The sequence below is a fragment of the Primulina eburnea genome, chromosome 8, assembly GCF_022965805.1.
Source record: "Primulina eburnea isolate SZY01 chromosome 8, ASM2296580v1, whole genome shotgun sequence".
Lineage (NCBI taxonomy): Eukaryota > Viridiplantae > Streptophyta > Magnoliopsida > Lamiales > Gesneriaceae > Primulina > Primulina eburnea.
In genome coordinates, this window is record NC_133108.1 from 40,255,894 (window position 1) to 40,279,174 (window position 23,281).

Sequence of the window (23,281 nt, forward strand, 5' to 3'; positions counted from 1 at the left end):
ACGCCGTCGATAGTACTATCCGCAGCGTGCTTTTAAAGCACGCCGTTAATAGTATCAAGTGTAACACTATTAACGGCGCACAGGTCGGTGCACGCCGTGAAAAGTCGTATTCGCAGCGTGCTTTTAATGCACGCTGTTGATGACGTGCTGCGGAAAGTCATTTTTCTTGTAGTGACATATACAAAACCAAATTGCAATTTCCCCATATAAAGTTGATATGATTGATGATATCCTGTTGTGTACACCAATTACATTACTCAGACAGTAATTTGTCGCGAAACAAGCTTATTGAGATTAGTTTAGTAATGGTTTTCTCATGCAAAAACAAAAAATTTAACAAAAAAAACAAATAATAATAATAATAATAATAATAATAATAATAATAATAATAATAATAATAATAATAATAATAATAATAATAATAATAATTAATTAATTAATTAGGAGTGAAAATACTAGTACTCACCTATTTGTGAGTCTCTCATGTTCCTACTTCCTAATAAAGATTGTGAATTAATCGTCTTCAACTTTATATCACAAAAATTAGTGCTTAATGAATTTAGATGATCCCGTATATATGCACTTCAATCTACAATAAACAATAGAAAAATATCTAGTTTTTTTGTTTTTGCTTGCGAGATATATTGAGTATGTGGTGAGTAGTTTAATTTGAGAACCCGCCTGAAAAAAAATAGTAAGTCTCTTGTGAGACGGTCTCACGAATCTTTATCTGTGAGACGGGTCAACCCTACCGATATTTAAAATAAAAAGTAATATTTTTAGCATAAAAAGTAGTACTTTTTCAATGAAGAGTTGCATTATTCACAAAATACGACCCCGTGAGACCGTCTAACACAAGTTTTTGTCTGAAGAAAAAAAGAATGTGAGTAAATCGCTTGGTAATTATAGGTATATTCTGATACGCTCTCATGGATCGACTCGATCCATATTTACAATTAAAAGTAACTGTTTCATGATACTTTTTGTGTTACTAGTTATATTGAATGGTGTTTAAAAAAAACTAAAAAATTTGTGATATATTCTTCTAATAATAAAAAATATATAATATTAATAATTTAAAAAGACAATTTAGTCATTGTCTAATTCTATACAATTAATGAAGAGAGACCTCAATACTTGATTAATTTTGTCGAAGTATTTTCTTTATTTCCAAAATTACCCATATCGTATATCACAACTAAATCAAAATTTGAGAAAAATGATATGTTAAATACATAATATTCATGTATATATTTGACTGACAACATCGTTAGTATATCTAATAAACTAATGACTTTTAAATTTCATATTATATTATATTATATTATATTATATGAGAAATATTTATAATTTTTTTTTAAAAAAAAAACATAGTAGATGACGAAATGATAATTACTCTGTTTCTGAATAATAATTGTTCCTTTAAAAAAAATTTGATTTATTTAAAAAAAATTACTCCCTCGTTCAGGGTAGGAATTGTGGTTCGGGATTCCCAGGGGGTGGTTTTGTTTGCGAAGGCCTCTTGTTTACCGGGACGATTCTCGGTCTTTCTATTTGAAGTGTGTGTTGTCAGGGCAAGTCTCATGCATGGAAGATGCTTGCTTTGGAGAGGGAACCAATGGATCGTGGAAACATATACCATAAACGTGGTTCATGCCATTGAAAACTTTGCTCCTTTGTCGATCGAAGCTCCTGTCGTAGCCGATAGCAGGCCCTATGTTCGCAAGTGCAAACTATCACAGTCCCAGACACATTTTCTTGCTCACCTTTCGAAGTGCACTAAATTATGGACCCCTTGAGAACTACAATTCAATGATCCGTTTTTCATGGGCTTTATTCAGGCCCTTGGTCTAGCAAATTATCAAACTAAAAACTTCACCAGTTGAAATTTGGCTGCATTGGTTTTTGGGCTAGCTTACATCAATCTCACCTTACCTCCTGTCGGTCTTTATTGACCTACTGGTGTAATTGGTCTCTTTGTTAATAAATTTGAAAGCGCGCATTAAATTTGAAGTTTTTTAAACGGCTGCATGTCACGTCACTCGCCACCTATACTCAAACTAGTCCGTTGCACACCACTACTATAGTACCATTCAACCACCCACCGGAGGGATAACTATATCCTCAGCTTACCGAAATGGGTGGCGGCAGCGGGTTAAGCAAGATAGGTGCTGCACTGACTGTAATCTTCGTGGTTTCGCTTGTTGTTCTCCTTGCCGAACTCTACTACTTCTTATGGCGCCGCCGTGTCTTCAGGAAAAAAACTAACACGGTGAGTGAAGTTTCCGGCGGAGATAATCTCATCCGATGTTCGTCGGGCAAGGCTTTATCGTCCTCGTTGGCTTCCTCTAAGGAGCTGCTCTACTTCTTTTGCCTTAGATCGAACTACCGCCTCGATCGTAGCTCCATAACTCCCACCGATTCCACCAGCGATCATGATTCGAAGCAGCAATCAGATATCGAACTCATCGACATTGATATGTTGAAAACACAAAGTGTGTTTGGGCCGCCGAGATTTTTGTTCACCATTAAAGAAGAAGAAGAGGAGGATTTGGACTCGCCATCTGAACAGAAAGAAGTGAGGGTAAGCTTGGAGGAGGTGGAAGATCCGGCGGCGGTAGTGGTGGAGATTGATGATAGGACGCCGTTTTCCACTCCTTGTGCTTCCCCTATGTATTTCACCCCCTCTGCTTCCCCAGCTCACGAAGTGGTCAATAGTTGGTCAACTGATTAATCAGCAGACGTAGAACGGCATCGTTTAGATCCAAGTAGTGTTTTTAATTTTGTTCAAATCCAAAAAAAAAATAGTGTTTTTATTTGGTCTGTAATTTTGCTTTAGTGGGCATTAGATGTGTAGATAAAGTTAATCGAACTGAATATGAATGAAATTTTAAGGCTCAAATTCTGCTTGAATTGATATATTCGAGCTACATATTTGTTCCAAAATCGAGCAGTTTAAAATTTGTTGTTCGAATTAGAGCTCAAGTTTGTTGTGTTCGAGTCAAAAAAATTTGAAAATAAATATCTGTTGCTAAAAATTTTACTCGAATGTTCAAATTTATTTAATGAATGAATGAAAGAACTCAAACTCAAGTTTCTATTTATGTTCACAGCTAAGATGTAAATGATCTAAACAAAACCAAATAGTATCATGCTTGATCTTAGCTCGTTTAAGATTGTTTTCGGCTCGAGCTCGATTCGAGCTTTTATTATCAGGCTCGAGCTCGGTTTGTCTTGAAATTACCAAGTTCGGGAAAGCTCGAGCTCGGCTCGTTAAAAGCTCGTTTAGCATGTTAATCAAGCCGGGCTCGAGCTTGATTCATTAATAGCTCGTTTAGCATGTTTAACAAGCATGGCTTGAGCTAGGCTCGTTTTCTAGCTCGTAAAACATTGAATTGAGTTTCAGTTTGAGCTTGATTCGAGCTTATTAAAAATTAAATATATTTATAAAATAATTTAAATTAGGCAAAAAATGTAAAGTCATTCATAAATAACCAAAAAGACACAAACGAGAGTTAAAAAAACATAAATCAGTATATTATTGAACATTCCAAAATAATACATCTAGAATATTCATCATACACTGATATCACCATAAAATAATAATGAAATAATTCCACCCCTTTAATACTTCAACTAAGTCTGGTGAGAAAGTATGAAGGACGTTAGAAAATCTATTAAAATCGGGAATTATAAAATAATCTTCAATAATAGCTAGTCAACTATCATGCAAAGTTCATAATAACATTCTTGCTAATATTTTTATTTGTCTTGTGTTCAATTCCTTCCATTGACATTAGTACTAATATTTTTATTTGTCGACTCAACAAATGAGCCAAGCTCAAGCTTACGAGCCACCTAAACGAGCCGAGCTCGAGTTCGCGAGCTCATTATCAAACATGTTTGCTGGTTCACGAGCCGAATATTTTTAGGCTTGAGTTTGGTTTAATTAAATTTTCGAGATCAATATCGAACTTAAACTTGGCTTGATATGATTAACAAACAAACTCAAACGAGCTTTTTATCGAACCGAGCTTCGAATAGCTCACAAACAGTTTGGTTCATTTACAACCATATTCACAGCAGTTAAAGGTCCTCCCGGTAAGCAGTAGTTATCAGTACATACGTCATCATGAATACTGATTTATTTATACAAAAACAAATTGATTTTGAAAATTAATTAAGAAAATATTAATAATAATTTTTTATTCTATTTTAACAAATTAAAATACCACATCAAATCCAACGACTCCATCTTAATGTAACATTACAATATAAACAATATTTGATAATAGCATAACCTCGCATAAACGAATGGATCAGGACCGGTTTATCGGGCTGGCTTCTGTGGACCAGAGCCTTTAAATTGGTTTTGGGCTGGCTGGTCCGTAACCATGTACAAATTAATTTCCATTTTTAAAAAATTTAACGTAAAATATCAGAATAAGTGCAATCCAATGAAGTATGAACGATGAGAACAGAGTCATCAAGTTCATCAACTTCATCGAAACAAATCAAATGAATTAAAACGAGCCGGAAAAATTCTAATCGGAAAACAAAAAATTCCCGACAAGTTCATACCCCAATTGATAATATCAATGTGATAATCTCGTAAAAAAACACTTTTAATAAATGAAAACATCTGGTATCACGCGTATGTTGTGTGTTCGATTCTTATAGATTGTTACATATACAATTACTTAGAAAGAATGTTTATTAAGGTGCACTTGAGAAGTATATGGATAAATCCATAAAACGGATGCAACAAATATCTCCATAATAATAAATCAAGAGCTTCAAACTTTACATTTTCGGTATATATATACATCAAACATGAATATATACAAACACGTGCGGAGCCATGATTCATAAGTACATATGATTGACTCCATCTTGTGTTAGACAGTAATATGTTTAGTTAAAAACGAACCAAATTTTCTAAAATCGAATTAACCGAAATTTTTTTCGACAGACTAAACTGACCGAACTTTACTACGAAAACATAACAAATCAAATCGAAAAAATCGATTATTTCGGTCAATAACAAAATTAACTGAAATTTTAGAATTTTTTTAAAAAATAATTATGTTTTAACTAATATGCAATACAAAAATTGGATTAAATAAATTTAAATTTTATTTATTTTAAAAATAATTTGGAGTATAATACTATTATCTAACAATTTTTTTTAGAAATGGTCATATTTATATCTTTATAAACTTTATTAAAAAATTTAATAATATTAATTTTATTATAAAAGTGTAGTTTGTTATGTTAATCGAACTTTTATATTAAAAACTGAAATTGAACCAAACTAACCTATATTTTCAAAAATTTAAATTGAACTTTCGAATAAACCGAATGTAGGACCAAATATTTGTCGATTTACCAAAAGTTATAGCTGGTGGTGATGATACAACTCAAATATTTTAAATCGCACATCAGCCCAAACATAATGATTCGATCGCTCGATTGAGTAAAGACAATTAGTGCACCTCAACACCAAATCGAATTTTCAAATTAATTCATTTTATTCTATTATTTTGGTTGAAACCGATATTTTGTTCACTAATAAAATGTAATTGATGTGTACTCGTTATTTGTTGATATATGCTCATTTGGTTTAAAAATAACTTGATAGTTTTTATTTTTTTCATTCCGTGAGTTACTTAACTAGAAAAATTAATATTCTAAAAGTTTTACAACAAATATTTTTTTTCAAATTTCATACTTCTTCAATTTTCGGTTATTATAAATAAAAAATTACAAAACAAACCCAATAATAATTAATTGCACATCAATAATCATCAAATATTTCAACTAATTGATTATTATTTCAAAAATATACAACAATAGATTTTTATGGTAAAAATTCAAATTCTAAAATTCCTATATATCATAAAACAATATTATTGCAACTCGAATAATCACAACTAAATACTCAATATAATTTTATGGTCGTTGAATTTTTATCTCAAAATTGTATAATTTCATAACATATGACAATAAAATAACCAATACACAATAATGAATTATGATTTGTAAGAGTTATTTTATTTTTAATTTTTAAATACGAGACTAAAAAAACTAATAAAAAACTTATTCTATTTTTAAGATGAGTTGACATAAATTTAAAATTTAAATTTACTAATTTTTTTATAAAAAAATAATAGGTGGGGTTGGAGCTCACCCTAACCCAAGGATTATCTCCGCCCCTATATACAAACAAATACAAGAAAATGTTTACTTCTAATTGGTGGTGGAGTTCATCGATATCTCTTGGAAGTTCTTCATCACGTCTTTTAAAACTCACATAATATTTTCTATTGTACAATCGAACTTTTCTCATTTTACTAAAAAATATAGTTCGTGATAAAATTATAATTCAAGTTTTTTAAACAGCTCATCCACTAAACGTCACATTTTGATTGCTTTTCGAACATGGCAATTAGTGCATCTAGCAAAACATAAAACCTATATTTTGCAAACGACTCTTATAAAAACACAAATTATATTCTACAATAAAATAGTAAGTAATCAAGAGAGGATATCGTTGTTTGAATCATCATTTGATCAGCAGCTAAAAAATAATAATTTTGACCATTTTAACATCACGTGCGTCGATAAATTTTAACACAACAATATATATATATATATATATATATATATATATATATATATATATATATATATAATAGCTTTAAAATTTTAGAACATTTTCAGATATGCCAGGATCTTAAATTGAAGGTGGACAATATATAATCAAGATAATAATAATAAAACAAAAAATATCAGCAGGTTGCCATGTGAAATTGGAACCCACCACCCTCTATACGAATCGAAGCAAGTCCCATGGCCCCTACATCTCCACATAATAGACAAGTCAACTTCAAATGTCTTGTCTTCTGCATGTGATGACATATTACCACGCAAAATCAATATATATATATATATATTTTTTCTGAAAAAAAAATAATGAGAAACAAAAATTCGAAACATAAATGTAGAATTTGGATGCGATTTATTGGACTATGATAACGTTCATCATTCTTGTTAGAACAAACAATAATCACATAATTTTTTGGGGGTAAATTTTCATTTTTCAATAATTAATGTATATTAATTATGCTGCCAATGCATGGTTTATTTTACGTAAGTGGATCGACTGCCGATTGAAAACAAAATTGCAATGTCAAAAGATACAAAAACTGACGTCTTCCTTTTTTTTGACCTTTTGTGCAAACAAGATAGATAAATTTATGTACACAAGCATGACATAAACGGATGATTATTAAATTAATTAAATAGGATGGATTATTATTATAATTGAAAGAAATTGTTAAAATCGATTATAATTTTTCTTTAATTTACTTGTCATTATAACCGTATTTAATTTGGGAGTGAATCTCATTGGAGACTGTCTTACGGATCTTAATCTGATAGACGGGTCAACCCTATTAATATTCACAATAAAAGTAATACTATTAGCATAAAAATTAATTTTTTTCATAGATGACCCAAATAAATATCCGTCTCACAAAATACGACCCGTGAAACCGTCTCACACAAATTTTTGCCTTAAATTTGAACCAATGCCCTCACATGGATTGTCATTTTCGTTCGAAACAAATGTTCATAATGATAAAACCAGCTCACATCTTCTAAGAACCGATCAAATAATAACGATATTAATCAAAAAGTTTTTTTTAAAATAAATAATTGATTCATACAAATTTTATACTCTGGGAAATTTATTCTTGTGCATAATATACAAGAAAACCAAAGAAAATCAAATCACACCACCAAAAAGAATAAAGGTTTAAAATTATTTTTCTCACTTACGATATTATATAAATTGTTTGTGATCAAACACTAACGCTACAGCGCTGTGAAATCTGATACTTAACTCCATGACCGACTATGATTCCCGTGCTATTGCTATTTCCAAGCTTAATGCTAACGGGGCAGTTCACATGGATATGATACCGACCCGTTGTAAGGGACCCGACTTTCCATTTCAAGCGGCCGTCGATTTTGATCGTCATCTCGATGGGGGCACCGCTGCTCTGTACCAGGGAGAGTGCGATTCCATTGTACGGCGCGATGGGGACGTCGCTCCCGTAGACAAACGGCGACCATACGTTGACGTCCTTGTGACCTTGGTAGACCGGTGGGATGACGGTGAAGAAGGTGATCTGCTGGTTGCTGTAGGTGGCGTAGACGTACATCTTGTCGTAGTAAATGCCGATTCTGGAGTTGGGGTTGCGGGAGTTGATGGTGACTTGGACGGAGGTGGAGATGACGTTGGGTGCGGAGACGTTGAGAGTGAAGATGGTGGCGTCTTCGAGGGTGAATCGGGGTTTCTTTGGCTTGAGGATGGCCCAGATGAGCAGGACTGTGAGCAGGATGAGGAAGATAAAGAAAAGGAGGCAGGCGCAGCACCGCAACACGGAATTGCGCTGCTCGTTCTTGTGGTGGCTGCATACCTTGCCGGAACACATGGCTTCTGCGTCGGTGGAGTGCTGTTCGGCGGGGGAGGGGAGTGGCCGAGTGGTACCCGTAAAGTAGACGGGGTTTTTGAATAATGAAATCACGTCTATATAATTATAATAATATCATAATGTTCCAGTATAGTGCTTTTTTTTTTTTTGGAACATAGGAATGTCGGCAGAGAATGTTAATTTGAGACCAAAATTCCAAATCGAATTCTATCAGGATATTTTTGGATTAATGTATTTTAAATTTATTGATTTTAAATATATATTTTTTAGTTTTAAAAAAACAAGATAATAAATTTTATGTTTATATAATGTTTCGTGTTAATTATGAAAGCAATTGAAATTCATAATTTTGTGTAAATAATGTATAAATAAATAAGTTATGGATTTAAGATTTCATCTATTATTCATCGTTAACAATATACATAATTAAAATTCATATATTTTAAATTCATTCATATAAATGCAACATAAAAGTGTGTGTGTGTGTGTTTTTTTTAATCTCTTTGGTGTTAGATATGTTTATCTAAAGTGGGGTTTGCATTTTGCAAACTATTTTATATATCCAGAGTTTATCGATTGCGCATAAGAAAATACACATTTCCATTGATACATCCATAAAAGTCCGGGTTATGAATTACCTGAGATATTAAATGGATTCCCAAAACAAGGTCAATATGCAGAGTGCTTTCTTCAGCAACTGGGCAGGGAGAAGCCCGAGCTCTACTCCTCGGGCAACCAAAAGCCCGGGCTCTCATGCAAGTTCCCGAAAACTTCTACCCGGGCTACCTCGAGAAGCGCACCACACTCGAGTATATTGATATGGTCAATATTATCTGTCAGAACAACATAAGTTTGACGTGTCAGAGAAGTCATCAAAATCAGGTATGGGCAACCGCCCTACCATACTTAGCAAGTAGACACTGAAAACAAGGTACCTACAGGTATACTTCTCATTTAAGGGGTTGGATTCTGGATCCCTCTCTGGTTTTCTGGAGAATTCACCCTCACACATATTTATACAAGTAGTCTTGATTTCTCTGAAAACCACACTGGTTATCATCTTCACCTGCTGACTTAAACATCAGAGTGATCACGCCGGACACCCCTCTGACGCCCTTTCACGAGTTCATCTCCTAGTCTGCAGGTCATAGTAGAAGCTATAGCTCAGAGATTCATCTCCTCGCTCATTTCCTTAAACATAACACACATCAGATCCGGTGGATTACCCCGACTCCGCTCACTCGATTCACCCGAATCGCATCACCCATCATAGAATACATATCTATCTAAATACTCCGGTAAGTTTGAGGAGGGTTTAGTATGTTCGTATCGTCAGTTTCCATTTTTTTTCTCATTTGATTACTATTTATTTGTGAAAATGCCACTTTTGTAAAATTCTTGTACATCTATTGTCATTTGATGACTATTAATTTACAAAACGTCACTTTTCCAAACTGTTCTTTATCATATATTTCTATATATTTTTATATTTTTTTTTTCATTTTACCTTGATGAATTATTTTGTATAAGCATGCAACACTACATCTGTGTAATAGTATATATAATAAATTATACATCTTATAAATTATATATCATATAAAAATTATTATATGTCATATTTAAATTTTTATATAAGTTTGTGTTTAATATATATTTCAGCCAGCGCAATGGTAAGGTCGTATTTAATCTAAGATGGATAAATACTCATTCTTCAAATATTCTTCTCGCTTTGTTTAGCATCCTAAAAATGTAATAGATTATTAGAAAATTTTGCCTGAATTTGTAAGAAATGGAATGATCATAAGTTATATATTACTTCAATCCTCGATAGGTATGAAAAAGTTCGTGAATTCATTATATTTTGGATCGAATGCTTGACTTCTAAGTTCTGATGCATCAAAATTCTCTCTGTGACATGTTAAATAATTTATAATATCGTTGAATCCACTTTAGTGTCTTCTCCTGTTCTCCATGCATGTGGGGGTTTTTTTTTTTTTTTTTTTTTAAATTTGAAGAGTTATTTTAGAAATAAACTTTGTTTGGGTTTACCAAGAGATGATGTATACATCTAATAATAATAAAAGGCAAAAACTTGTGTGAGATGGTCTCACAGGTCGTATTTGTGAAACAGATCTCTTATTTGGATCAACCATGAAAAAGTATTACTTTTTATGCTAAGAGTATTACTTTTTATTGTGAATATGAGTAAAATTGACCCCGCCTCACAGATTATGATCCGTGAGACGGTCTCACATGAGACCCACTCATAATAAAATAATGATTAATTGAAGTCTGAATTTAAATCTAATTTAATTGCAAAATATTTGTTAGTCGGAGATTTAGAATATATTTTTAGAAAGTTTACACATTTATAATTGAATCCGATAATTTAAATCGAATTAAAGGAATAAAAACATTGTGTTATTATTGGTGTGTTTGTGTTAGACACTTGATTAAATTCTTCGGTGCATGTTTAAAGATGAGATAATGCTGATACAGTGTTGATAATATTGTATGTTTCTACAATAGTGAGATAATGTTGCAAAATTGATATCGAAATATTATTTTTTATTCCACTTAATTACTTTGTATTTAAAAAAAACACAATGAAATTGCATATAATTGAAAAAAATTACGATTGCACACAATTAAAAAATACAATTACACATAACTAAAATTTAATACATAATAAAAAGAATACAATTACTCGTGATTAAAAATTACAAATAATTCAACTATGCATCTCCATGTACTCAATTATATTCGACCAATTCCTTTTAGAGTCTATGGTGTAATTCTCGGTTCTGAATGCTGACATGTCGCTCCATAAAGGCGTTGAATATGAGGGTATATATTCATCATCTCGAGTTATGAAATCATGATCTTTCAACATATTATTCATTTCGTCATCAACACTCGTTTTATGGAGAATCATACAAGTTTTCATTATATAATCTTAATAAATTATATCACACATGCAAGTTGAACTTCTCACTATATGCCAGCATGCTTGGAGTATATCAAATACTCATTCAACATCTTTTCTCACTCTCTCTTAATACCGTGAAAAAATCCTATGTTTTTTGTAAAAAGGCTGAGATATGGTTTTCACAAAGGCAGTTCAAGAAGAATAACTACTACCGGCGAGCTAGTAACACATGTTTTACTTGTTCCCGTTCACCTCAAACAGCACTGGAGAAGCTTCACTCTTTGCAAGGTTTAAGAACAAATTGGACCTCTCCACCACGTTGATGTCATTGTTTCATATTGGTAAGCCGAAATATGCATGTCAGACCCATAAATCTCTCGACGCAACAGTATGTGGTATGATTGAATGTTCTTTTCGGTGTCCACTTTGATATTGTCTTGCCCAAGCTGTTGGACAATTCTTCCAAGCCAGTGCATGGGCTTCCAAACATCTCGAGAAATCATCTTTCAGCATTTTTAGCAATTATTCAAGCAACGTTCACATGTGTTGGTCGCCTCAAATATTACTCGGTAAATATATCATACACCCCTGAAAATATTTTCAAACATTCCGAAGTTGTCGATACACCCATCCTCAGGTATTCCATCCACAACATCGCTTGAAACATCAATGCAAGCAGTCGGATCGTAGTCAAAACTTTCTGAAGTGGTGATAAACCGAGCTTATCGGTTTCATCCCTTCGTTGGACAAAGCAAGACAGATTGGTTTGTAAAAATTTTCACAATTCTTAAAAAAATCTCCTGATTCTAAATCGCCTGTGAAAATCATTCTCCTTGTAGACTGGATTATAAGTGAAGTAATCTTGATATAATATTTCAGTCTCAGGGGTGTCAAAATCAGACACGATCCACTAACCCGACATGGTTCAACCCGAAAAAAATCAAATTTGGGTTTGGGGTTTTCGGGTTCAGGTCAGACCGAGTTGAACCCAATAGCTGACCCGAAAAAAATGATCGGGTTAGGTTCGGTTGACCCGAAAATTTTAATTTTTTTTAAAAAAGATATATAATTAATAAATATTGCCTACATTTTTATATATTATATGTCTGAAAAAAATTATTGTATATTTATATCATAAATTTTCATAACTTAATATTTATTTTGAACATTTTTTATTTTTTAAACAATTGTTTATTTGATTTAGTAAATATATTTTATTTTTCTACAATTAGACTTTTAAGTTTAAATCATATATATAAGGGAGCTTTTGTTATTATGTATTTAAATTAAAATATTATTTTTTTGAATTTTATTTAATTTTCCTTAAAAAATTCAAAATCGGGTTGATTGTGCTGATTCGAGTTCAGGTTGAGAGTTTTTGAGTTGACTCGGGTTCAGGTTGAGCAATTTTTGAATAGTACTATTGTTCAACCTTACCCAACTCACCCGAATTGACACCCCTAGTGTTAATGGTCGTCTTAACGACATGAACAATTGATTCATGATGTAATATGATATATATATATATATATATACACACACACACACATACATTCTCTACTTTTTAAAAGCAGTTTAAATCAAGGCGACAAATTTGTTTAATACGAGAAAATGTTTTTAAGAAAAGACAAAAACTTGTGTGAGACGGTCTCACGGATCGTATTTTGTGAGACGGATCTTTATTTGGATAATTCATGAAAAAGTATTACTTTTTATGCTAAGAGTATTACTTTTTTATTGTGAATATGGGTAAGGTTGACCCGTCTCACAAATTGAGATCCGTGCTATTAAGAAAATAGGAAATTTCATACAAGAAAATGTTTAGGGGTGTACCTGATATTATACGAGAATACATGGGTGTGATGAAGAAATAACCCTCAGTCGCCTCCTTCCGCCTACTGAACTGGAATTTCGGTTCATCACTTTGATCTGTTAATTAACTGTCGATGGTTGTTTTCTGCCTAAATTCAGTTTCAGATGAGGCTGTTACAACTTGTTTTTTTGGTTGCTTTGGCATCTGGGCTCGCAGCCATTTTCATCAACATCGTTGGTTTTTCCGATCCAGGTATGAATTTGTGCGTAAAATTTATTGCTTCAATATTTTTCCTTTTTCTTATGGAATAAATGTGGTTTTCTGTCAATGATTCATGCGCAGAGGGGCCAAATAATCTTTCTAGCGAAGATCTGGAAGCCTTGGGATCATTGCGAAGTTATTTCAAAAAGTGTGTGGTGAGTTTTTACGTTTATCGTTTTCTTTACAATTTGATGATTCTGTTTTTGCATTTTTATCATTCATTGTTTTATAAATATATAAATGCTTGATAAAAATTGCAATGAAATAGATAATATGCCGCGATTGAAAATAAAATAAAAAAAACTGTTAAAGATTGTTATCTCTTATAAAGATTTGAACATAGTGAAGGGAGGAGGAATGCCATCCAAAACAGAACGGTGGAAATTCCTTGATGTTAGATAATGAGATCTGCAAAGGAAAGGTTTGAAAGCGCAGATAATTTGAACAATGAAAGGTTTAAACTTCGTATGTCATTAATTAATTGTGTATTTGTAGCAGTTGGATGAACTAATGCAGTGAGAGATGTGAGCATCACATTTATGTTCTCAAGCTTTCAAGTAACCTTATAAAGACGTTCAACAGAATTTAGCTATCTGATCCATAATTAGAAAGATTGGTAAGATCTGCAAACGTCAACTCCTTCCAATCACAGGAATATCCCTCAGGTGACCTCTGAACAATGAATTTGGATGGTAAGGCCGAGATTAAAAATGTATTAGAATTCAAGAAGTATGGAAGATATTAGAAAGTAAATGTTTATGGGGCTTGCCTTAAGAATTGAATTTGGTATTTGTGGTGGTTGGAGATGGACTATTGGGGTGTGAGCTCTGAGCTTTTTACTGTCAATGTTATCCTAAAATTGCACTAATTATATCCTCCCATTAACTTTCCAACTTCATGCATAAGGAGAGCTCCCGTAATTCTTCGTAGTTAATTTTGAGTTTATGTGCTTGACTTGGTTAGCTTTTGTAGAGTTTTATCAGGTACTCTTTCCCAACTTTGAATTATGGGACAAGCACTTACTAGATAAAAGCCGGCGTTTACTGATCCAGTAGGTTGAGTTCAAGCAGTGTTATTCAATGTCTTAGGCCCATCACGACTTATCACTTTTTGGCTTGGTGATTAGATAATGAGCATTCATGTTTGTAGGCTTTTCTGATCTTTTGTGCTGATCAGATTGTTGTGTTTGAAAGTGGACAGCAGTGCTTTGTTTTACTGAACTCCACTGACCCACCCAACCAAAAGAGATTAGATGGTTATATATCCGACTTTAAGTAACTCTTGTTAGAGGTTCAACCTCTCGTTGTTTAAAAATTGTGCGCGTTCCTTCTTTTATTGGAAAAATGTGTTTAATGACTTTTTTTAATAAACATTCACCGAGCACCATGATTTTTTAATCATCACCCTTTAATTAATTTTTTTATGTTTGTATATATATGTGGAAATTTAGGAAATTTGAACGAGTCTTGGTTGGCGCAATTTTTTTGCTTTATCTTAATAGGAAAATGTAGAACTGTTTTTTTATTATTTTGATTTAGTTTCTAAAACTGTTTTTTTTTTTCTGTGTGTTTATGTGGAGTTAGGATCTTGAATTCGAGGTGAGAAAAAATTATATTTACATTAACTTGCCTTGTTTTTGCTACAATTTGTTGTTGATTTGATTGGTGCCACTGATGCATTTTGATGGATCGCTCTTGATGGGCAGAGAGTCTTACAGTAGTAAAGCGAGTGTGTGGTTGTAAACTTAAGTAGGCTACTCCAGAATCCAAACGCTCATCCTTCGAAGTGTTTCTGCTAGTTCATTCCTCTGATGCAAACTTATCTTTCTTAGTTGGCTCTTACTATGGTTTTCATGTCAAAAAAGAAAAATGGTCTGCCATTTTCGTTGTATGATTTGAGTTTATGGTGGTTTATAGAGATAGCAGAAAATACGAGTTTATCAAGATTCTGATATATGTACTTCTTTTTATTGGTATAGTTGGTGCATCAATGGTACAACCCCACAATTTAACTGAGATTTTGTCTTGTATAATGTGTATCTATTTCACTTTGAGAGCTTCACGATCATGTGTTAGTTTTACTGCTTTAACTTTTATTTTTGTAATACACTTAATATATTTCTACATAATGCAGAATGCCAATGGATTAGGTTTACAAGCATTAATTAGAAAGGACCCTTGTGAGATTTCTATGAAGTTTCCCAGTGATACAACTCCAAAATGGGTATGTTTCCTAGCTTGATTAAAATTGCCCCCAGCAGTCATGATGTTTTCTTGTGTATAACCACATACATGATGGCCTTCCTGATTTTACTTGGTCTGCCTTCTAGAATTTGGAGAGATATATGGTTTTAACAGAGTTATATTTTCTAATATTTTAGCTAGTAGCAAGGATAAATTCATCATATTTAAAAATCTTATCCAGCTTTCTCACAAAAGTTCATATGTTAAACTTCTGAACAGAAAGATCCTAAAACAGGTGAACTTGAAGGGCTGTCATTTGATTTTGATCTATGTGAAGCAGTAGCTACATGGGAACAGGTCAGTTTTCAATCTGCAAATATGTGTACTATCTTACAGAGTAAAGCCTGTTGTCAATTGATTAGTGCATTGTTTTTGTATTTTCACAAGTCTAATAAATTTCCTTCTCATTTTTCATTGTATGATGTCTGCATTTTGGAGCTCTTGATATCTGTTTCTTTTAGAATGTTATTTTATCTGCAACAATTGTTTTGTTATTTAGTGAAGACTTGCTCAGGTCAGGAATACTACCACGGTACTAACTCGAGAATTCATTGATGCTTTGCCAAATGGATGGGAGGAATATGCCTGGCAGAGGATCAATAAGGGTGTACTTCTGTAAGTATTATGCTGCGAGGTGCTAACCCATTATATGTACAAATGCCCATTATAGTAAGCTTTGAATAAGTGGAGCAGAGGTTCAGAAGCATAAAATGAACTTCAAATCATAAGCGTTGATGTTTGTGGTTGATAATAGAATAATGATTCGATTGACTTCTCCAAGTTGTGTGTCCTTGGTATCTTGTAAGTAGGCGTGATTCTTTGTAGTTTATTGAGTTTAATGTCAATCATTGTAGGCGAAGACAATAAATTTCTGCCGATTACTGAATACTGTTTTATTCACTACATTTCTGATGCCGATAGATGCCTACTACTTTTCGTTCCTCCTAATGAAATTTTTAAAAAACAAACAATATTATTTGATTTGTACATAGCACGTCTTTTTGTAAAAAGAGAGGCTTAGTGTTACATATTTAGCTGTTATACCACTTTTTGAACAATCACCTCCTTAAATACCCATTGTTGAGTAACTATTTCCATATAGACCTGTAACACCGTCAATGATGAGATGGTGTTTAACAGGCTTTATTTGAAGAAAAATTTGATGCCCAACCTCGTGATTGTTTGCTCTCCAGATATACTTCGGTTTTTCTTATTGTCTCAATCTTATTGCTTTAATATGGCGAATAAACATTTGGTGCACTGAACAATTATGAATATGAATGCTACTTTTCAGTAATTGTAGATGGTTCGTATGCACTCTATCCCTCCACCTTCCAAGTTCGATTTTTATTTTTTTTGCTGCAGGAATCGATTTTTATTTTTTTTGCTGCAGGAATCGATGTAAGAATAAAACTTTGTGCATGGAGAAACTTGCTCTGGTGCTCCCAGACAGACCACCTTACGTACCAAGGCAATTTGGTCGATGTGCTGTTATTGGTAACTCTGGCGATCTTTTGAAAACTAAATTTGGCAAAGAAATAGATAGCTATGACGCGGTTTTGAGAGAAAATGGAGCACCTATTCAGGTTGTCATTCTAATTTATTTAACTTCCTCTTGTGATATCCACATGCTCTCACCGTTGTCTTGTGCTTTATGCAGAACTTTTCAGAAAATGTAGGTACAAAAAGTACGTTCCGCCTTCTCAATAGGGGCTCCGCAAAAGCTCTTGATAAAGTTGCAGAGTTGTATGGTATGAATATGATACACTAGTCTTGAACATTATTCTCGTGTGGAAGTTAACAAATTCGAATTTTCAGATAAAGGAAAGGAAGTCTTGATTGTTAAAACTACAATTCACGATATCATGAACAAGATGATCCAGGTGTTTATACTTGCCAATTTACTCTAGTAAATTAAGTTTGATCCTATGTGATTTGTGAAAAATCTAATTTTAAATACTTATCTTTCTACTTTTAGGAAATTCCAATACTAAATCCTGTATATCTCATGCTGGGATCATCATTTGGATCAGCTGCAAAAGGTACTGGACTTAAGGCTCTTGAATTCGCTCTTTCCATATGTGACACTGTTGATATGTATGGTTTCACTGTCGATCCTGGTTACAAAGAATGGTACGTAGCCATTGGAAGAAGTTTCTGAATGCATTTGTTTTAAGTTTGTATTGTTTCTTATTTTGGAGCCTCTGTATAACCTCAGGACCAGATATTTCTCAGAGTCTAGACAAGGCCATACTCCTCTGCATGGTAGGGCCTATTATCAGATGATGGAATGCCTTGGAGTAAGCTCGAGACTTAAATCTTTTAATGCTGAAGCTGTACAAATGATTTAGGTTTACACGATGATATTGCCTTGTCCTGCATATTCATCGTAAATCTGCACAACTGCCTAAACACGTTGATAAATTATAGGAATATAATAGAACTTTGTTTGATCACAAAGTTTGCCTTGCCCTTTGTTGCTGAGATGTTGTGAGTGATTATCTTATGGTTCTTTGTGTTATTCCCGTTTACTCTGCTAACTATATCAGTTAGAGACACATTTACTTAATATGACGAGGGTTCACTATCACAAATTTTCTGTCTAATATTTTCTCTATGTGTGTTATAAGCTTATCAAAATCCATTCTCCAATGCGGGCAGATCCCAATCGTGTTGTGAAGTGGGTACCAAGCCACGGTTTAGTTTCTGCTGCTCGGATTGCATCAGAGAAATTGTTGAGGTAATCATCAGTTGCTTTCAATTAAATTTTGTGTACTGTTCTATTTCATTCCTCATCTCATCTCATCTCATCATCTGCAATTTGATCTTTGTATACGTTTTGCACGTGATATTTTGAGTAAGCTGTACAAATGATAAATTACTGCCTAAATTAGACCATATAATTCTTGGTATTTTTCTCTTTACCACAATTAGATGGTTCAACATACCAAAAAAAATTTTATTATTGCAAAATTCCCTATCATCATTGGGTGCTACAAGTGGATGGAGCCCCGAAGCCAATTATCTTGGTTGAGGAGGTTGGATGTAAAAAATTTGTGTTCTTGCCATTTTTCTCCAATTTCCAAGCAAATCATTTGCGCCCATTTACAAAAATAGGCTAAAATGAAACTCATATTTCTCAATTTTCAAATGAAATAGACTATAGGATCGAAACACGCTAAAATGCCTGATTGTTGAAGCATCCTGGACAAATTGTAATAAATGAAATTAAAGAACATTAAATTTCGTGCCACATATTCTTGTCCATGAAGCGTATTGCGGATGTCAGCCTATCGCTTTTAAGCTTTATTTTTCTCCTATAAAGGTGCACACTTGCGATGACCTTGGTTAAATCCAATATTTCTTTTATGAAAATTAGATCTAAACTCATACATTAGTTTCTTCTTGTTGATAGGCGGGTTGGAGCAGGTTCTTCGGATCCATTAGCTGCATGTTCCATCACCGCCAAGAAACCCAAAGGAAAATCTTCACTTGCATCGGTGTCAAGCTTGAGAAAAGCTGCAGTCGAACACCAAAAATATGTAAGAGACGCCACCATGTATCCTTTGGAACACAATCCCGGACATGGTCTTCTGTGTACAGTCCCATAGAGATGAAACTCGTTTCGGAGGCGAATGCTGCCACAGACACATGCACGTCTTCGTTCTTTTCGTAGCATCCACAATGGAACGCTTGTTTCACAGTGCTGACATATTCGTTTCACTAGGATTTGCGGTATTATCTGAAGGATCTTTGAATAGAGAAGGCACGAAAGATGATCCCATGTTGCGATTGATAATACTGTCATATTAATGTCCTCCTTTCTTCGGGTTTTCGTGGAACTCGTATTTTTCGTGTTGTCTATAGGGTTTTTAATCTTGTTCGTTGGACTGTTCCTTGGACTTTCACCTTGTCAATGTGAAGAAGTTATTTACGTTGACACAATGCATTAAAGATTTTTTTTAAACGTGATCTGGATGAAAGTTCGGATGCTTGAGCGAATCAAGAAATTCCAGAAAAAGAAAGAAAAGAAAACGCAAATGACGTCCAGATAATTAGGTACAGTAAAAAATAACTGAAAATATGTTCTTATAAATTCAATAGCGACCATCATCTAGAAAAAGACGTGCAGAGACGTCAATAATGCGAACTTGAGAGGATATCTCCGAAAAGCTTTATGCTATTGTGTGATATATTTTCCTTGAAATATAATAAAGTTAATGAAATAAATTATTGTAATAAAAATATATCTATATTTAGAGCTTTTACTGTCTCGATACGAATCCATCAAATACACCCTCAACCTTTTGATGTACACAAAGAAACTTGTATCTGGGCTGGTCCAACTTAATGGGCCACAGCATATATACTGGTTATAAGCCCAAAAACATCAGAACGCAAGATACAAAAAGCATAATACTCGGTCCAACCAGAAACATAAAAATAAACCCATCACAATTTAATGGATCAAGATATTTGGGGTCCGATTCAAGCTCGGACTTGCAAAAGGAACATAAAATAAAGCTACTATAGACAAATTGTCGCCCAACCAATCAAAAAACTCTGCCAACATTTAAACAAACAGCAGCCACAAAGTGCCAAATCCAAGGGCAAACTAGTCAATACAACTGCACAAGATCATCGTGACCAAGTATAACGGGGGTGGATCGACCAGAATTCCGACCATTTTCTGATGTTATAATAAAAACCCAATGGGTAATCAATCAAAGAGGATGTTTAATGGGCCGTTTAATCGGGCCCGACCGCGTGGAAAAATGAGAAATTACCGCGTCTCTAATGCAGGGATGAAACGCTGGCGTTTTCCCCTCATAGATCGCATTCACGCAATCTTCGCAGAAAAATTTCTCCTCGATGTTTTTCGTGTAATCATCAAACTCTCGGGAAGGATCCATATCCAGATTGAGGTTTGGGTTTAGGTGGGTACCATAACCTGAACCAAAGTTCGGCGGATTCAATTCTCTTTCACCCCACGCTAACGGATAATTCTCTCTCTGAAACCTGAATCTCTGCAACTGATCATTCAAGTCCGCCAGCTCTGACTGCGGAATCCGGTCATAAAACGGTGAAGGCTGGTTCCGCTTCAAAAGGATTAGACTTTTCGGAGGCGGAGGTGGTGCAGAAAACTCGATCCGATCAAGGATGAAATCGGAGAACTCAACATCGTTAGTCACTCTCTCCCTTCGGTTCCTCGACTTCCGTGACCTCTTCAAGACAACCAGGAAACGACAATCCTTCTGCCGACATATCAATCCGAAGTTTACTTTCCCGGTGATCGGGATTCTCCGGCGATACTCTGTGAAAGGCAGCGCCGGAACCTTCCTCGTGTCGACGAGGTAAATAGAAATTTGATTAGGCGATATCCCGATCTTTTGGCTCAGCATGAGTTGAAACGGCTTGTACTGTAAAGCAGGGTTTATTTTCACACTTCCTATGTTCATCTCCTTCTCCCCGTCGAAGAAAGCCACCGGAAACGCCGGCCCGCCGCTGTCCTCCACCATGGCGTCAACTTTAACCAATGTTTTGATAGACCAGAAAAGGAGAAAACTGAATGACCGAAGAGAGGAATGTCTTATATAGCGTGGGGTTGTAGGGGTATTATAGGAAATAGATTTTGGCTATGGGGGTATCTTTGGAATTGAAAATGCAGATTGCGTGGGGTTTACCGAGTGGCTTCAACAGCATACTTTTGGCAATTACTTGTGATCCAAGCAAAAGTTTGTATGCAGTTGGGTCTGTCTTTTTGGTCCTATAATCGCTGTTTTAGCACATACGCTTTTGGAAAATGCCCTTTCTTGTTGGGATTCTCGGGACGATAATTCTCTTTTTTCCACGCTTTTGACTCAAAGTCTCGACGTACTTTTCACGATATTTCCTGAAGATAATATAATTCCTTTAATAGAAAATTTATGGGTTGTGTCTAGTTGAATTAGACAACTCCAGTATTTTGATACAAAAATTATAGAGTAATTTGAAGATAGTACGTGTTCGGCAGTAATTTTGAAAGTGACGTAATGCTTAGCAATAGATTTTGTGCCATGATTAAGAAAATAGTTTAAGAACTAAAATGCAAAAATATCGATGTCTCGTCGTTTTATCAAAAGTTATACTTGGTGATAATCGTACAACTCAAATTTCTTAAATCGTACATCAGCTCAAGTACAAAAATAGCATCAACTTATGCTAATAATTTTCTTCATTTTATCCAACTAATATCATTACCAAAAGGACATTAAAATTAACAACATAACCAAAATATTTTATATATATATATATATTGTGTACATCGATGTCTCGTCGTTTTATCAAAAGTTATACTTGGTGATAATCGTACAACTCAAATTTCTTAAATCGTACATCAGCTCAAGTACAAAAATAGCATCAACTTATGCTAATAATTTTCTTCATTTTATCCAACTAATATCATTACCAAAAGGACATTAAAATTAACAACATAACCAAAATATTTTATATATATATATATTGTGTACCCAACAATCTCTCTCAATAATTGCAATTATTGTTCTCAATGAGAATCGAAACTTTGACATTGACTCTAATACCAAATGTAGAACCGAACTATTACATCTTTACCAAAAACTATAGCTTGTGATAACCGTTAACTCGAATATTTTAAACAATACATCAGTTTACTCTAACAATCATGAACAATTCTTACATCTAACATACAATGACATAAAAGAAGATTTAAAAATTATGTATTTATCAGTGTTCTAAAAAGCGGTAGGCGGTAGGCGGGCGGTCACTTACCGCCTAGCGCCTAGGCGTTTAGGCGGGGCCTAGGCGGCCGCCTAGGCGGTTTTTTTTTAAGCCCAAAAATATTGTGATTTTCTATGCAATAATAAATTAATAATATTTAGTATATAGATATTAATACGTTTTTATATATTACTAATATTGGTCAATCACTATCATATGTTTGCTACAATCACTATCATATGTTTGCTACAACCTTCTCATTCCTCTCTTAGGCCCATTTGAAAACATTGTACATTGGATAAAAAGTAAGATTTTAAAGGCCCAATTTTTTTTTTAAAAAAAACAAATCCGCCTAGGCGGCGACCATCCCGCCTAGGCGGCCCGGGGGCGCTATCCGCCTAGGCGGCGACCATCCCGCCTAGGCGGCGCCCGGGCCGCCTAGGCGGCCGCCTAATGTGGCAGCGCCCAGCCCCGTCGCCCAGCCAAAAATCGAGGCGGTGGGCAACCGCCCACCGCCTAGGCGCCGCCTAGGCGCCGCCTAGGCGGTGCTAGGCGGCGCCTTTTAGAACACTGGTATTTATGTACATATACATCCTCAAGGACCTCAACGGTTTAACATATGCCACCCCTGTGAAAGAAGATCAGAAATTATGGTCTTTCTTTGAACAAATCGCCTTCAAATTTCCTTCTTCCATAACTAAGATATCGAGCTTCTATGATGCAAAAGTAGAACGTCAAAAGGATCTTCATGAAATTGGTTAGAATTAGCATGCAATCAGAGATGATTATCATCGTT

The 23,281-nt window shown here is 34.2% G+C and overlaps 3 protein-coding genes across 4 annotated transcripts; 2 read left to right on the plus strand and 1 right to left on the minus strand.

The window, feature by feature from the left end:
- The first annotated feature begins 2,137 nt into the window (after nucleotides 1–2,137).
- LOC140839268 (uncharacterized) lies at nucleotides 2,138–2,734 on the plus strand. Its single transcript, XM_073205907.1, has one exon. It carries the CDS (start codon nucleotides 2,138–2,140, stop codon nucleotides 2,732–2,734), a length of 597 nt encoding a protein of 198 aa, XP_073062008.1.
- A 5,060-nt stretch (nucleotides 2,735–7,794) lies between these two features.
- On the minus strand, nucleotides 7,795–8,580 carry LOC140839736 (NDR1/HIN1-like protein 1). The gene has a single exon (XM_073206660.1). It carries the CDS (start codon nucleotides 8,499–8,501, stop codon nucleotides 7,866–7,868), a length of 636 nt encoding a protein of 211 aa, XP_073062761.1. The 5' UTR covers nucleotides 8,502–8,580; the 3' UTR covers nucleotides 7,795–7,865.
- Nucleotides 8,581–13,251: 4,671 nt separating this feature from the next.
- On the plus strand, nucleotides 13,252–19,684 carry LOC140839737 (sialyltransferase-like protein 2). 2 transcript variants are annotated; one of them, XM_073206661.1, is made up of 12 exons: nucleotides 13,252–13,495; nucleotides 13,586–13,659; nucleotides 15,638–15,727; nucleotides 15,967–16,044; nucleotides 16,262–16,362; nucleotides 17,141–17,333; nucleotides 17,408–17,498; nucleotides 17,566–17,630; nucleotides 17,726–17,880; nucleotides 17,966–18,047; nucleotides 18,378–18,487; nucleotides 19,163–19,684. In XM_073206661.1, exons 1-12 carry the CDS (start codon nucleotides 13,408–13,410, stop codon nucleotides 19,356–19,358), a joined length of 1,323 nt encoding a protein of 440 aa, XP_073062762.1. In that variant the 5' UTR covers nucleotides 13,252–13,407; the 3' UTR covers nucleotides 19,359–19,684. The 2 variants fall into 2 exon arrangements, with proteins under 2 accessions (XP_073062762.1, XP_073062763.1); XM_073206662.1 differs by lacking the exons at nucleotides 13,252–13,495; nucleotides 13,586–13,659 and having other exon boundaries at nucleotides 15,983–16,044.
- The last annotated feature ends 3,597 nt before the right edge of the window (nucleotides 19,685–23,281 follow it).